This window comes from Lytechinus pictus, chromosome 7, assembly GCF_037042905.1.
Source record: "Lytechinus pictus isolate F3 Inbred chromosome 7, Lp3.0, whole genome shotgun sequence".
Classification (NCBI taxonomy): domain Eukaryota; kingdom Metazoa; phylum Echinodermata; class Echinoidea; order Temnopleuroida; family Toxopneustidae; genus Lytechinus; species Lytechinus pictus.
In genome coordinates, this window is record NC_087251.1 from 17,038,517 (window position 1) to 17,053,132 (window position 14,616).

General features: G+C 35.5%; 1 protein-coding gene across 1 annotated transcript in view; it reads left to right on the plus strand.

The window, feature by feature from the left end:
- Nucleotides 1–14,616, plus strand: part of LOC129265448 (thrombospondin-1-like) — a 31,262-nt gene that overhangs the window by 11,553 nt on the left and 5,093 nt on the right. The window contains exons 9-18 of the mRNA XM_064102094.1: nucleotides 2,071–2,175; nucleotides 5,895–6,011; nucleotides 6,984–7,091; nucleotides 7,533–7,692; nucleotides 8,136–8,254; nucleotides 8,730–8,868; nucleotides 10,622–10,717; nucleotides 11,452–11,679; nucleotides 12,658–12,854; nucleotides 13,219–13,293. Coding sequence (XP_063958164.1) covers nucleotides 2,071–2,175; nucleotides 5,895–6,011; nucleotides 6,984–7,091; nucleotides 7,533–7,692; nucleotides 8,136–8,254; nucleotides 8,730–8,868; nucleotides 10,622–10,717; nucleotides 11,452–11,679; nucleotides 12,658–12,854; nucleotides 13,219–13,293 — 1,344 coding nt within the window. The remainder of the gene's footprint in view (nucleotides 1–2,070; nucleotides 2,176–5,894; nucleotides 6,012–6,983; nucleotides 7,092–7,532; nucleotides 7,693–8,135; nucleotides 8,255–8,729; nucleotides 8,869–10,621; nucleotides 10,718–11,451; nucleotides 11,680–12,657; nucleotides 12,855–13,218; nucleotides 13,294–14,616) is intronic.

Consider the following 14,616-nt stretch of genomic DNA (forward strand, 5'->3'; position numbering starts at 1 on the left):
TAACTTTCGATATTCCATCAAGTTCATAAATTCCCTGTGAGCGTAATGCTTCTAAACATGACGGCGGTCTACACCACAAAACAACAAATCCATGGACATTTGACTGATGAAATAGGTAAATGTCATTTTGCGGATAGACCATGGTTTTGCCCGGAAACCAATTTTTTCTACTACCTGACGTGATATTTTTGCTCCTTTATTTTACCCTTTATACACTTTCCACTAACAGTAAAATATTTCGGTAAATGAGGTGAAACGGCTATATCCGCAAAATAATTTTGTGAAGTATTTCTTGAAGGAGAATCGTTCGAGTCTAATCGGAAACATATCCAATCCCTAGACGCCAACCTCCCTTTCAATACTTCCTATTATGCCATGTTCATGTTTGACTTCTCTCCTGACACGTCGCCTCGTCCCAACTTAAACCCGTACACTCAATCTGCAAGCTTAGAAATTCAAGGCCATCGTGTCCTCAAACCATATTTTCATTTTGGAAATGCCTCCAAAAATGTTTATTGATCCGAACGTGTTTTCCAGGTTGTTTTTATCCAATGGGATATCGATGACATGTGTTATGGGGAAAGATTTGATACGATGGATGGTTGGATGGAATATGTAGCTCGTATTTGAACCCCATTTCCCTCCCACCCGAAACTACAGGACCTTGCTTGTCTGATTCGGATACCGCTAAGAATGAAGAAGGAAGTGTTCCACTCCAAGTTCGTGGAGGGTGCCCAATGTAACACCGAACCTGAAATAGAGTGAATGTATGAGAGAGAGAGGGAGGGAGGGGGGGGGGGATAGAGAGGGGAGGTGTGAGAATAGGTAATAGAGTCACGTACCAAGAGTAGTCTCAATGATAGAAAGTTTAGAAAACTGAGATGTTATTACAACAGACATGAAAGAACATGGGTCATTTCAAATGAGCACAGCCAAGATCGTTGGAGATACTGTTTATTTGATTTTGACCTTGCAGCACTGTACTTTGAAAATATTCGAGCACCCCCCCCCCCATCTCAATAATACCGACACCATAAGCACTAGAGTAAAAGTATACAACAATTGAGTAAAATCTGTTTATCTGGCAAAAAACTTATATTGGGTACTTACACACATTTATGGATTTATTTTGGTATTATGGTTGGGCGAGTCTACCAAGTTTTAAGCCAATATTCAACAAATCATCAGTTTAGTGTGTGATGAACGAACTGATAACCTTCCTATCTCTGTTAGCGTAAACCCCGTGACCAAAAGAATCTTGAAAGTCCTGGAGAAGACATCCTCTGTCCTTCAGAGCCAATCTTCAAAGGCCACATAGTTCACTCTTGTAATGTCATTGTCATGGTCAGTTGAGACCACGAAATAACCCATGATGGATTTTCCCGACATCACCAATAATTTCAAATCGTATCGAAAGTAAAGAGACAATAACAAGATGAATGGATTTTGATGAGTCGAGAGGCGTCAGATGTTTGACAATAACATTTCTCGAGAAAATAGGATAACGAAAATTTGAATTGTTTGGCCTAGTTGAGATGTGAGGTGAACGCAATACCAGACATCAAGCAGATGTATGTCACCCCCGATAAACTTTCTTTATAAAAGCATGGACCTACTACATAGGTCCATGATAAAAGACCCTAATCTATCAAAAAGGACGCAACGATGTTTATACATTATTTTTCATTTCGTCTTTAAACCAAGTGGTCGATAAATTTTCCATAAAATAAATTATTAATAGTATTTTAAGGGTTCTCTTTTACTGATCTGTCAAGACAAAAAAATTAAAAGTATTGAAAAAAATCTTCTCCATTTGCCTTTGCATTGTTGGGCGATGGTGGTGAGAGAGTGGGGAAATGATAGCCTGTATGTGAACGTATCATGCTTATGGGGTTCAGGGGGCTCTTCCCTCTCTAGATATACAAACAGTTAAGGACTTAACCAAAATGATAATAAATAACGACATGTGTTGCTCTTTACTTTTACATTAACGTGTGTTAACTTGTTATTTGTATTTTCTTTTCATCGGACTTGTCATTTATTATCACTCATTAATTTTGTCACCCCCAGCAATGTATCCCGATCAACCCATGTACTGAAGGCACCCACGACTGTGCTGCTGACGCTAAATGTACATTCTTCGGACCGTATAGTCAACCTCAATATGGCTGTCGGGTAAGTTTGAAGTTATTTTCATTCAAATTCATTCTGTCATCTTATTTCTTGATCAGAAACTATTAAACTTACCTTTGCGTGCTTCTTTATTTGTGTTTAATTTCACTTATCATTTTGATAATTTGCAGATCCCATGAGCATGATGAGTGGTTTCAAAGTCATTTCTATGATGGTGCTTCAGCAACTAATTTGTATCGGGGCCTTAGGGGGATGTTCCTTTGAAAGATGGTTGGTTTTGTGAATATCAACACTATCACACAAAACTTTTGAGAAACGTCTATGAATGTTGAATATTGGAAAATCACCCAAGCACCTTATACATCAAAATGCAAATGAAATCCCAAGACATTATATGTCTACAATGAATGGGAGCGAATTTTTATTACAATTATTTAGCCTTAATATATGCTTTTCTGTTAAATTTCGTCACAAACAATGATAATGAATGACAAACAGTGTTTTTATCATTATTGCGATTATGCGACAAACTATAATATAATTATGAACAGATATATAACTGTCAACTGAAGGTACTTCTGGTCAAAACGGGGAAAATTTTATTTGTAGTGTATGAATTCATTCAATCGCTCTAAATTCTATCTTCATCTCTATAATTCTTCATCATATTTTACGACAGTCAATGTTACCATAGTCGAGTTGTGTTTATTTTTCAAATCAATCAAATTATACAATGAATTATGTCATTTGGGTTATTGAGTAAAATATATCCGCTGAGATTTCCACGAAGCGTCAACAGATACCACATAGAATTTTGCCCGCAAGTCAAGTAATCATAGCAATAGGGAGGGGATCGTGTCATGTACAATTATGTTTAGAGGGTGTATTTTTGTATTTGATTGATAAATTGTTGGATGAAATATTATTGAATCCGGAAACTCAGGATGGGATGTGAAACATGTCAAAGTTCACGCGATTTCATCCAGTATTGCCATGGTAACCACACTGCCCATTAGAAAACTGTCATCGAACGTTAACAGATTCAAACACCCTCGCAGCTAAGATATCTAAATATGTCAACAATATATGGCATTCCATAAGCTCTATGGGCGGTGATGTCAAGGCACTTCGTCAAAATATTGTTGATATGATCCCGAGGCAGAATATTTGATATATTTCATTCTCTCGAACTCAACATGATTAATGCAATGTCATGATCGGTTTGCAAGGTGTCATGTTATCATTTTCGAGAAAAGACATTTTGACGAGTGCTCGCATCATCACGTTAGTTGCTAATATAGAACTGTGCCTCTGTGTATCAGTGATATGCACACGCTCTTCCTAAGATGAGAATATTGTATTTGTATTCTGAATGACAAGAAATACTAAATAAAACTTAATAAAATAATCAAAATGGGTCATTCAAAAACTTTCCATGAATGCGAATGTCTTGGAAGAGATCCGTATTTAGCGTGATACCACCGACCCTTTTGGCAGCCATCGCATATCTCGTCTAATTCAATTTGACGGTTCCTCTCTCCCAAAATGAAGAGTATCAAAATGAAATGATAACAATCGGTTTGTATTTTTTAAAGAAAAAAATGATGATTTGTGTCTTGGTGGTGGGAACAGGTCTAGAGCAAGGAGTGCGAATAGGGGAGCACTTAGCTGGTGATCTCGGTAGGAGGTTGTATAGCCCGAGTATAGCCGAGACTGTCGGCTTTCCTAACCCACTCGGTGAAGATTCACCCTCCAAAGACCCATGTCTCACCACAGGGATATAACACTGACGTCAAGGGTCACGGATAAATCAATTTGAAATATGAAATATTAGCACTATATCATAGTTGTTACTACCGATAGGAATTTGTATGTTGCATTTCGTAAGTTTATCAATGTGTATTGAGTTACACCTATTGGTTCCAGGGGTAGTGAACCCCCTTTAAATCAAAGTTAGGTATTCGGGTTTTGATCTAAGTTTCATCTTCCAGAAATAGGTGTTATCAACAACTCTGATAAAGATTTCTGCTTGTCATTCCTGAAGTATTAAAGAGATATTTGGCATTCACCTCAATCTATAAAAACATTAAATCCTAATTATATTATGCATATAAAGGTGTGTAATTAAAAAGGAAGCTTTTTGATTGTTAATGATGTTTTGATCCATATTTGATAAAGAAGAAACGTATCAGTATTGTTGTTTAGCCAGAGGTGTTGATTTTTAAAGGGGGGGGGGGTAATTCAAACATTGTTCCTTCTTCTAAAGTGAGTTCTAGATCGTTCATATAGCGTTTGTCACTTCTGATGGAAATCTTTTCGGGTAAATCCCTTTATCCACATATTTATTCTCAACGGAATCCCGCCCATCAGATGATTCTGTCATGAACTTTTCATTTCGCTCACTACCACCTCAGGAAGATCTACTCAACATTATCTTGCGCAATCTATCTCCATTGTGTATTGTGCGCACAAAGGTTGTGACGTCACCTCAACGAAAGGCTTTTTGCCAAGAGAGATTGTCATCATGGATCTTATGATTGCGTGGAAATATTTTTTTGCCATAAATCATACAATTACGAGAGGAACATTTCTGCCAAAAGTTATACAACGATTTCATGAAATATGATTTGCAATATGTCATTTAATTTCCATGTTGGTGTTTACCCAGAATAAAATGTTTGTCTTAATCAGTGACGATGCAGCGTCCTTTCTTCATCTTATTCCCAGTTTTTTTTTTTTTTTTGCTTAAAAAATTCAGAATTTTTGTCCCCTCTCGTTTAATTCCTTCAACCCTCTTTGGTATTCCTGTATCAATTTCTCGTTCTCTACATTCCACTCGTTCGTGTCTTTTACCAAAATAATTAGATTTATGAATTTAAACTTTCTTTGAATCAATCAAAGATGACACTTTTCTTTTTTCTCTTTCTCTTGATCTTCCTTATTTCTTTCCCCGGTTTCTTTCCAGAGACCCTCTAGGTATTTCTGTTCCTCTTTCTTGTTGACATCTTTCTTGTCCACCTGCTTCTATCCCAGCACGATCAAACAAAGATATATTATCAATCAAGAGAGGTCAATTCAAATTCTACCCCCTTGATTGCATGAAGATGCAGTTATAGACGTATAGGCCTGCATAGATTGGCCTATAACGGATTCAGCACATTAAAGCAAGCAATACTCGTGTCGGATCGCAATGGCGATAACTTCTACAGAACATTAAACTATCCATGAAATTCGCGTTGACGCATTCAGCAAGAACTTGACGTTTGTTTAAATTAAATTACGTCTTGGACACGTGTGATGTAATGTGTTTTTTTCAAGAAGTTACCACATAGGCTAGGTAGACAATGTGAACAAAAATGACTAAAATCAGGAAGCATTTATCAGTATTCAATGCCACTTGACTATATTATGTCGTAATCCCTTAGTCATCTGATTACTGGATGAAATGTTTGGTTTTATTTCAACAAACTAAAAAGACACCTGTCCTCGTACATGGCAATACCTCACAATGACTTCTAACCACAATTTATAAGAGAGAACTAGTCTGTCTCTTTAGATAATTTGGTAATACATGTATTTTTAATTTTGCGTAATATGTAAAAAAATAAATAAAAAAAGAACAGTGCAAGATAATGAGCGTATGCCACAGTAGAAACCAAAAGTAAGAACACAATCGTGCTTCTGGACCACGGAACAATTTTTTTTTTAATTTGTATACCCTGCACAATTTTTTTTTTTTTTTTTTTCATATTTCTATGTAGTGTCGGACAGGATACGCTGGTGATGGCTATGCTTGCGGTCTAGACTCTGATCTCGATGGCCGACCTGATGTCGACCTTGACTGCCAAGGGCTTGGTGATTACATGCATTGTCAGAAGGTAAAATTAATTGTACCCATAACAATTATAATCTTTATTTTGACTTTATTCTTATTTTTCTCTTTGTCTCTTTATCTTGTCTGTCTATCTCTTTCCCAAGGGTAGCCGAATAAGAATAATAAATATAGGAAAAGATGTAGAATAATAATAAAATTGTATTATTTCCTCAAACTACTGACTTAAGGAATCGGGCAATAAAGTCTTTTTATGTGTATAGCTCTTTTCTTCTCACCATTCTAACATGTATAAAGACGATATTTTTAATTGTCATTGATATTGGATGAAAGACATATCACTGTAATATTTAAAAAAAAATGAAGAAAAAAAAACACACCAACATTTGGTGAAACTGAAAAGGAACATTTGTTGATGTTGTTCACATGAAACACACTGTTCGCTCTTCACCCAATATTTAACAAACCATCGAGGAGTGCTATTGAGGAATGGTGTGTTTTATCAAATAAATTTATTTCCAGATATTCAGGGCACCCCTGAAATATACCCTCTAAAAGAATGACAACAATTCCATATGGATTGATTATTTTTGCACTTATCATCAAGAATGATGTAAATATTTGAAAATGCAATTAAATGCATTCACCTATCATCCTATATTGGGAAAGTGACACATACCTTACCTGGTTCAACCATACCTTTCTCATTCCTTCTGGAAATCCCGTAAACTGCGCGCTACCTGAGTTGTCCCGAAGGACACTCATAGGGATCAACATTGGGATGTTAGCAATAATTTTTCTCGTTCAATAATCATTTTAAAAAAAGTTGAGAATTTTCCATGCATTGTCATCACGTACGAATCTACCGTGTTTGAGGTTACTCGGCAAAACAAAATGATTAAGTTAATTACTATGTCTACAACATTTTCCACCAATAAATTCAACCCCCCAAAAAAATTGGTGCAAAACACGCTCTTAGAACGATAACAACCGTATAATTTTTTTTCTTTCTTAACAGGATAATTGTATTCACATACCTAACAGCGGACAAGAAGATAGCGATGGCGATGCCGAAGGAGATGCTTGCGACGATGACGACGATGATGACGGTATCAGGGATGCTAGGGTAAATTGAACTTCGATATTTTACATTTTTCCTCTTCTATTCCATTTCTTTTTTCCAGTCCAGAGATTTAGGATTGCAAATGTTCATTTTCTTCTTGATGTGTTCTTTTTGTTGTTGAAGCGATTTCAGTTGATTAATAGAATTTGATATCCAACGTAATTATCTTGTTGACCTGTTTAATAAGAGATAAAAAGAATCTTATTGATTGAATGATTTTTTAGATAATATGATATTTGAATTATTTGATAGAAATAAACGTAAAAAATCTCAGTCATCAATGGCATATCTACATCAACCTAATAAAAGGGTGTGATGAAACTGAAAAACTCCCACACTGAGCTCCCATATTACGTTTATGATTCGCCTGTCACGAAATGACACAGTAAAGCATGTCACGGCGAGAGGAGGGACAAATGCGATAATATTCATATTTCTTTGTAGGACAACTGTCAGTATACTCCTAACCGATGGCAAGGAGATCGAGATCGTGATAATGTCGGTGATGAATGCGATAACTGTCCTACTCATTCCAATCCAAGACAAGAGAACGTCGATGGTGATGAGTTCGGTGACGAATGCGACGATGACATCGATAATGACGGTAAAGCATTTTAATTTCGTTGTAGTTCCTTAATGGCATAACTTGAGCTATGCCTTAAAAAGTTGAAAATGTGATCCGTGATTGGCAGTTAATTAAGCATGATTTATCATCTTGAACTTTACTAGTCATAACCGCTTAAGACAAAATCTGAAACATTCATGTGTATGGGTTATAATTGCCAGTGTACACTTAATTATTTTCGACAGGTTGAACCCCTCTCTCCTTCCCCGAAGCATTGCCAAGAAAAGCATCTGTCAATACCGAGGAAGTCTCATGTAAAGTCTTCAAGACTGAGTTATGGATCTTAATTTTCATTCATCCAAGCCTGATTTGTTATCAGTCTCGATGAGGAAAAAAAAGTCTACTATTGTCCTGATTTAAATAAAATTTTTGCATGGCTCTGCTGATGAACGACCTCCATTTTATCAATTGTTTTTTTGCAGGACATGACAACTTCATGGATAATTGTCCGAAACATGCCAATGCTAACCAAGATGATAGCGATCATGATGGTCTCGGTGATCTCTGCGATAACTGTCCATTTGACTTCAATCCTCTTCAGGTATGTCCAGATAACATGTTTAAACACTATACACAACGTTGAGTAAAGAGTTAACCAATACAGAGTAAAAATAGAGCATGTACTTTTGTTATGTACAGTAGTGCAAGTTATACAGTTATAATTAAAAAATAAGTTTTATGGGTGTTCTTTATGGAATAATGTGTAAACATTAAGCAACATTTGATGTTACTTTACGCAACAACATGCATGTTAACTCTAACCAGTATTAAATAAATATATTTTACAGCTTGGAAAATGTTTCCCATGAATCAAATCTCTGCCAATTTAGAGAGCCATCGACCAAATTTGCAACGGAAGTCTGCAATCGACTCATGGTTACAAAATTAAATAAACTTAGTCATATAGGTATACATATATTTGCTTCAAAAACCTTTTCTGCGTTCCAACGCCCATTATCAGTACACTTATTTCAAACATAAATCATCTGAATTGACCACCAACTCTCCTACATTAGATCGATACCGATGATGATAACGTTGGTGACGAGTGCGATACGGATGAAGACGTGGATGGAGACGGGCATCAAGATAATCTGGATAACTGCCCCGACATCCCAAATGCCAGTCAGAAGGATCATGACAACGATGGCATCGGTAAGATAATGAAGATGATGACGATGGTGATAATTATGATGATGATGAATGATGACAATGATGATGGTGATGATGATGGTGATGATGATGATGATGATGACGATGATGTTAATGGTGATGATTATTATAATGATGATGGTGATGATGACGATGATAATGTTTATGGTGATGATGACGATGACAATAATTATTATGATAATGTGTAGTAAGTGAAAAAGAAATAACTTTATTTTTCAAATGGTGGTTATCAAGGACTCACTGGTGGTAATTAGTCAAAACCAATCCTACAATTCCAACTTGCTTTCTTCTAATCAGTTTCTATAATTTTTTTTGCGCTAAAATATTTTGTATATCTAAAAATCTTTGGCATTAGGGCTTTATCTTAATGGATGGTGCTTACGAGTCTCTTTGATGATACATACGTTATGTGACAATTACCCAATCAAACATAGTTCTTGGCGTTATTAATGACATTGGACTGTGGGATGTGATTCAGAACATGACCATTTGTCATGCTAGCTATGCTCTATAACGAAGTAGACTAATTTTTGTCAAGCTTCAAGTCCCTATAGTATGAGTAAGTACGTTATTTAGGACAACGATTTGCAGCAATGACATTGAGTAGTATAGTATATTTAAGCATTAAACACTTTCATAGATGAATAATAAGAATCGATGTTACAGTATTAACTTCGATTAATAATGAAAATTAAAGAGGTGATGATTTTCACTAGTATTTATTCGTAGTGCCTTAAAAATTAGGTTATGAGAATAGATACCGCTGTGAGAGTGAGCTGTGTATCACTATGTGCAAGCTGCGTCCAAACATGTTATTTCCTTTGAACATTTTTTAGATAATGAATGATAGAGATCGGTCTCATTCTACAATTCATTCTTTCCTGTTATTCATTCAATAATCACATCTGAATGGCCCTCTGGACCGTCTTGTTCAGAATGTGGAGCTGAAGGAGAATTTTCTTTACCCATTTCCTCGAAGATTCCTTTACATCACATCGCTCAATCGGGTTGAGATATTGACCTTATCTTGAGGGCTATCTTGTTGAAACTCGGGAGGAAATTTGGGCAATTTCAACTACTTTCCGATGTTTAAAAAAGAGGAAAACACTTTGGCTTGATTCCATATCACCATCATCTCTTATACAGCTAGCTCGCGATCTGCAGTTAAGTCCAAAATTGGGAAAGTTCCATGTCGTCAAGGGGAACTTATTATCATTATCTTCTTCCTTCAGAATATAGCATAGAGTCGTATAAAAAATGTTCTTTAAACATACCGGTTTTAATTTCCCCTTGTTTCACGTTTATAAAGCGTGACATGTGCAATTAGTTGCATGAGGTTAATGATCGCAACCCACTCTCATATTGGCAATCCATGATCCATGCATTCAAAGTCTAAACCTCCGAGTTTTCTTCTTTTTGAAATTTCAATTAGAAAGTGGAAAATAACTAACACTTTGTGTATAATGTACATGTACAGTATATGCGATGTGAATTGAAAGAATGATAGTTGCGAAGCTTACCCTTTAAAACACATTTTTAAGGGTTTGGAAGATGTCTCCGCCGGGAATCAAACCGGGACCTGAAGCATGTAAAAGGACAACAGAGATGCCCAAGTGGATTTAGCTACCTGAGTTCTCCTACTGACACCTCTACTCATTTTATTGTTACTGATGAGTTTTGAACAATATTTTATTAATGTCATCAAAAGTAAATTATCATATTATCTTCTCATTAGGTGATGCTTGTGACCCGGATGATGATAACGATGGTGTGAATGACGCCGATGATAACTGCCGTCTGATCTTTAATCCTAGTCAGAATGACACCGATGGTGAGTTGATCACAAAGAATACATGTCATTCCTTTTTATTCAATCAATTTCAGTCCGTCAATATTATTAATCCATTTTTATCAATAAATAGGTCACATAACTTACACGTGAACAAATACATTAGACATAGTGAAGATAAATGTTTCAATGTTTTTTTTTTAAATCTTTTGAATGGCTTACCATTCTTTCAGTGTGTTTTTTTTCAAATGAAATTCACATAGACAATTTAGACGTGGGTGCTGCCTAGACTAGTTCTATTTTTGAGCTACTGATTTCCGATAATCCCTTTGATAGAATTTTATTATCCTGGAAGGTAATGAGAGATATTTTTGGACTTTTAAAAATAAATTTTGGGAAAAAAGTGGTAAAAGTACCCGGTTTACACTTCTCGGAAACTTAAATTTAGAAAACATTTACACAAAGTTTTGTAATTTCCTAATTCTATATAAATTCCTATAGCGCAATCTTAAAAAAATTATCATATATTGATAAACACATGTTTTCCGTATAAAAAGTGAAAAATTGTATACTCATAATACTGTTTCACAACGTGAAAGTGTAGATTTGAATGCTATAGTTCAATATTATATGATTTCTAATTTGCAATTGATGTTTTAATCAATTTCAAATAAATCTCTATCAACATCCATAGACATGAAACAATCAGGAATGAGTCACTCTTATTTTTTTTATGTTGGAACCTTGAACGGTTCTCTTCTGATTTTACCTTGTAGAAAATGGGCGTGGCGATGCCTGTGAATCTGACTTCGATGGTGATGGCGTGGCTGACATCATGGATGCCTGTCCAGAGAATGCTATGATCCAACGGACCGATCTCTCAGCATTCCAGATGGTGCCCATGGATCCTTCCGGTGCATCCCAACTGGAACCGAACTGGATGGTCAGGAATCATGGTCTTGAGCTTGTCCAAACTATCAACAGCGATCCTGGATTAGCAGTCGGTCAGTTTCATATTCCTCTCCCTTTTCCTTCTCCGATGTTCTACCTATACTCTTCTTCCTCACCTCGATTACCCCCTCCTCTACTTCTTCGTCTTCTTCTTTACCAGCCACTTGTTTCTTCCATATCTTCCTATCATTTTCCATCACATTCTCATTTTTCGATGTCCCCCTAACATCTTCACCTTGTTCACGCCTCCTTTCATTACTTTCCCTAAACATTTAACCTCCCTCAATTTTTTCCCCATCTTATCTTTTCTACCTTAAGTCAGATCAAAGATTTATTTTCATATTTTACATAATTATTTGGAAGAGAGAAAATTTCTTAAGTCTTATATTTATTGGCTGTTACGTATGCTGTGCGTCCAAGATTGTTGTACATAAATATGAACCAGCTTTCTAAATATCTTGCTGTACGGCATGACATCCAGTCTCTCATAATGCAAGCAACATGGAGAGAAGGAAACGCGCCCAGATTACAATTTTGGCAGAACTACAACAAATATATATCGAAAATAATGATGCAAAAAAGTTGACATCATAATCAGGATATGATTATGATCTTTGTCACAAATTGACCATGTAAACACCACCCATCATATGGTTTGCTCAGACCTTTTTGCGGTTTCCTGAAGTTAAAATTAAAAACAGGATTTACAGTCAGACACAATGCCAGATGGCCGAACACCTGAAATAACTCACGAAACATCTAGCTAAATATTGATGAAAAAGGAGTCAATGAACTTGAAACAAAATGCTATAATTGAAATAGTGCGTTTGGAGACACTGCCCTGTCAATTGTTACTTTTTTCTTTGTTTTGTATTTACTGATACCTTTCATAAATATGACAAAATAATTAAATATAAGTTCTTGCATTGAAGTAGAACTCTGTGACAAGGAGATTTGTCAGTTAAACCCAGAATACATTTTCAAAATATTTATTCCAACATATTTATTTCTTTTAAAAATCTTCACTGCAGGTTACGACGAATTCGAGAGCGTCGAGTTTAGTGGTACCTTTTACGTGAACACAGCAAAAGATGACGATTATGCAGGTTTTATTTTTGGTTACCAATCTAACCATCGATTCTATGCTGTCATGTGGAAACAGGTCACCCAGAAATACTGGCAACCGGACCCAAGCCCTGCTGAAGCTACCGCTGGTCTACAACTCAAGGTAACCTTTGCCATTTTAGAAGGAACTTTGTTCTTCAGCCATGTTAGCTGCTTCATGATGCTTGAGGAATTCCCAAACGCAGACCCTCTTGAAACTATTCAAAATTTCAAATGAAACACAAAGTAGCATGCTCGTTTTGAACGGAAGGAAGAACTATAAAGAATTAATCCGAACAGTACTTTGTGTAATTCGCTTCACAATACTTTTGGAATCATAGGTCATCATTATTTTAAACTGTTTTAAGAATTCAAACGAAGCACAAAACATTTACTTATTAATGATATGGGTCTTTTGAAGGTGTGATGAATAAATTGACGCAGAAATACAAATTTCGGTAATCACTTTCCTTCGATTCTATTTTCAGCTGATCAACTCAACCACTGGCCCTGGAGAATACTTGAGAAATGCTATGTGGCACACTGGAGATACAGAAAATCAGGTGAGGTTATTACAATTCAAACATTCTTCATATAACCATCAAGATCAACCATACAATCAATTGATCTGAATAATTATTAAGAGTTGTATATAAAGAGGAAAATCATTTAGCATTAATTCAATCAAATCGGATGTAAAATGATGCAATTGTGACATTGTAGATTAATATTCATTTAAAAAAATTAGTTATGCACAACGACATAAAAGCTCTTGTCAAATAATAAGTTACAGTGTTAAATGGTGATTTCACTGTCGAACCAATGTCAAATTAAGCAGAAATTAGATTTTACATCCGATTTTCATGAAATTCTCATTGCTATGCTTGTATGATTTTCTCGGATTCATATCAGCTTATCGGGCTTTTGGTTTGGTGATTTTGGCTTTAAAGATCATTGTTCATCAAAAATGTTATGCCTTGGGATGGCTATTTTTTCATTCCAAAGAACAATGTCTTTTTAAGAAAATTCTAGAATTTAATTGTTCATACTTGAGGTGTGTTCGAAGGTGGCAGTTTTCCAAGGTCAATATTCCTTCCTTTTCTTTTTGAAGCCAAACCGGAAGTCAAAATAAAATTCTCTAGAGGCTGAGTCATTTTGTCCAAGATTCGTCGTGTCACCCTCCAACATTTTTTGATCCCCTCCCCCATCCTCTAAACCTTTTTTGCCTTCCATCCAAGAAATCAGATCGGAAATCGAAACATTTGCGAGCGATCTTGAAACTTTATCCTAACTTAATTTCCGTAGTGATCTCAAAAAAGAAAATAATGCTACCTTGGGAATTCTTTTTTAACTTTAGGGCAAATTTCAAGTTCATAAACTCAATTTTTCTTTTAAGATATTGAGAGCTGCCAAAGGCTTGAAATATTGCTATGTCATTGCATCTTGCTGATCTTGTTTAAACGAAAAAGTAAGGCTCAGAATCGGTAATAGAAATACTGATAAAACTTAATGCATTTCTTCCACGAAAAGAAAAAAGAAAACATCTTTCTTTTCTGGACCTTATTAAAAATAAATATTCATCTGCTAACGTTATAATTACAAGAAGGATAGTTTCTCTACCATCGAATCTTAGCAGTAAACGAAATAAGATTTCTTGTATTACAATTAATATTTTTTTAGAATGCCTTTAACAATAATGTTTTAATGAAAAATGAATGAAATGAGTGCATATATTTCAGCCAGGCTGCATTCTGATAAAAAACATGACTTGATAATAATAGTAATGATGCATCTTTCTTACATCTTGCATTTTTTGTTAATACACTTCAGTAAAATAAAAGTAGGCATCAGCAGAGTAATAAATCGAACAGTTCTAAAAGAGTGAA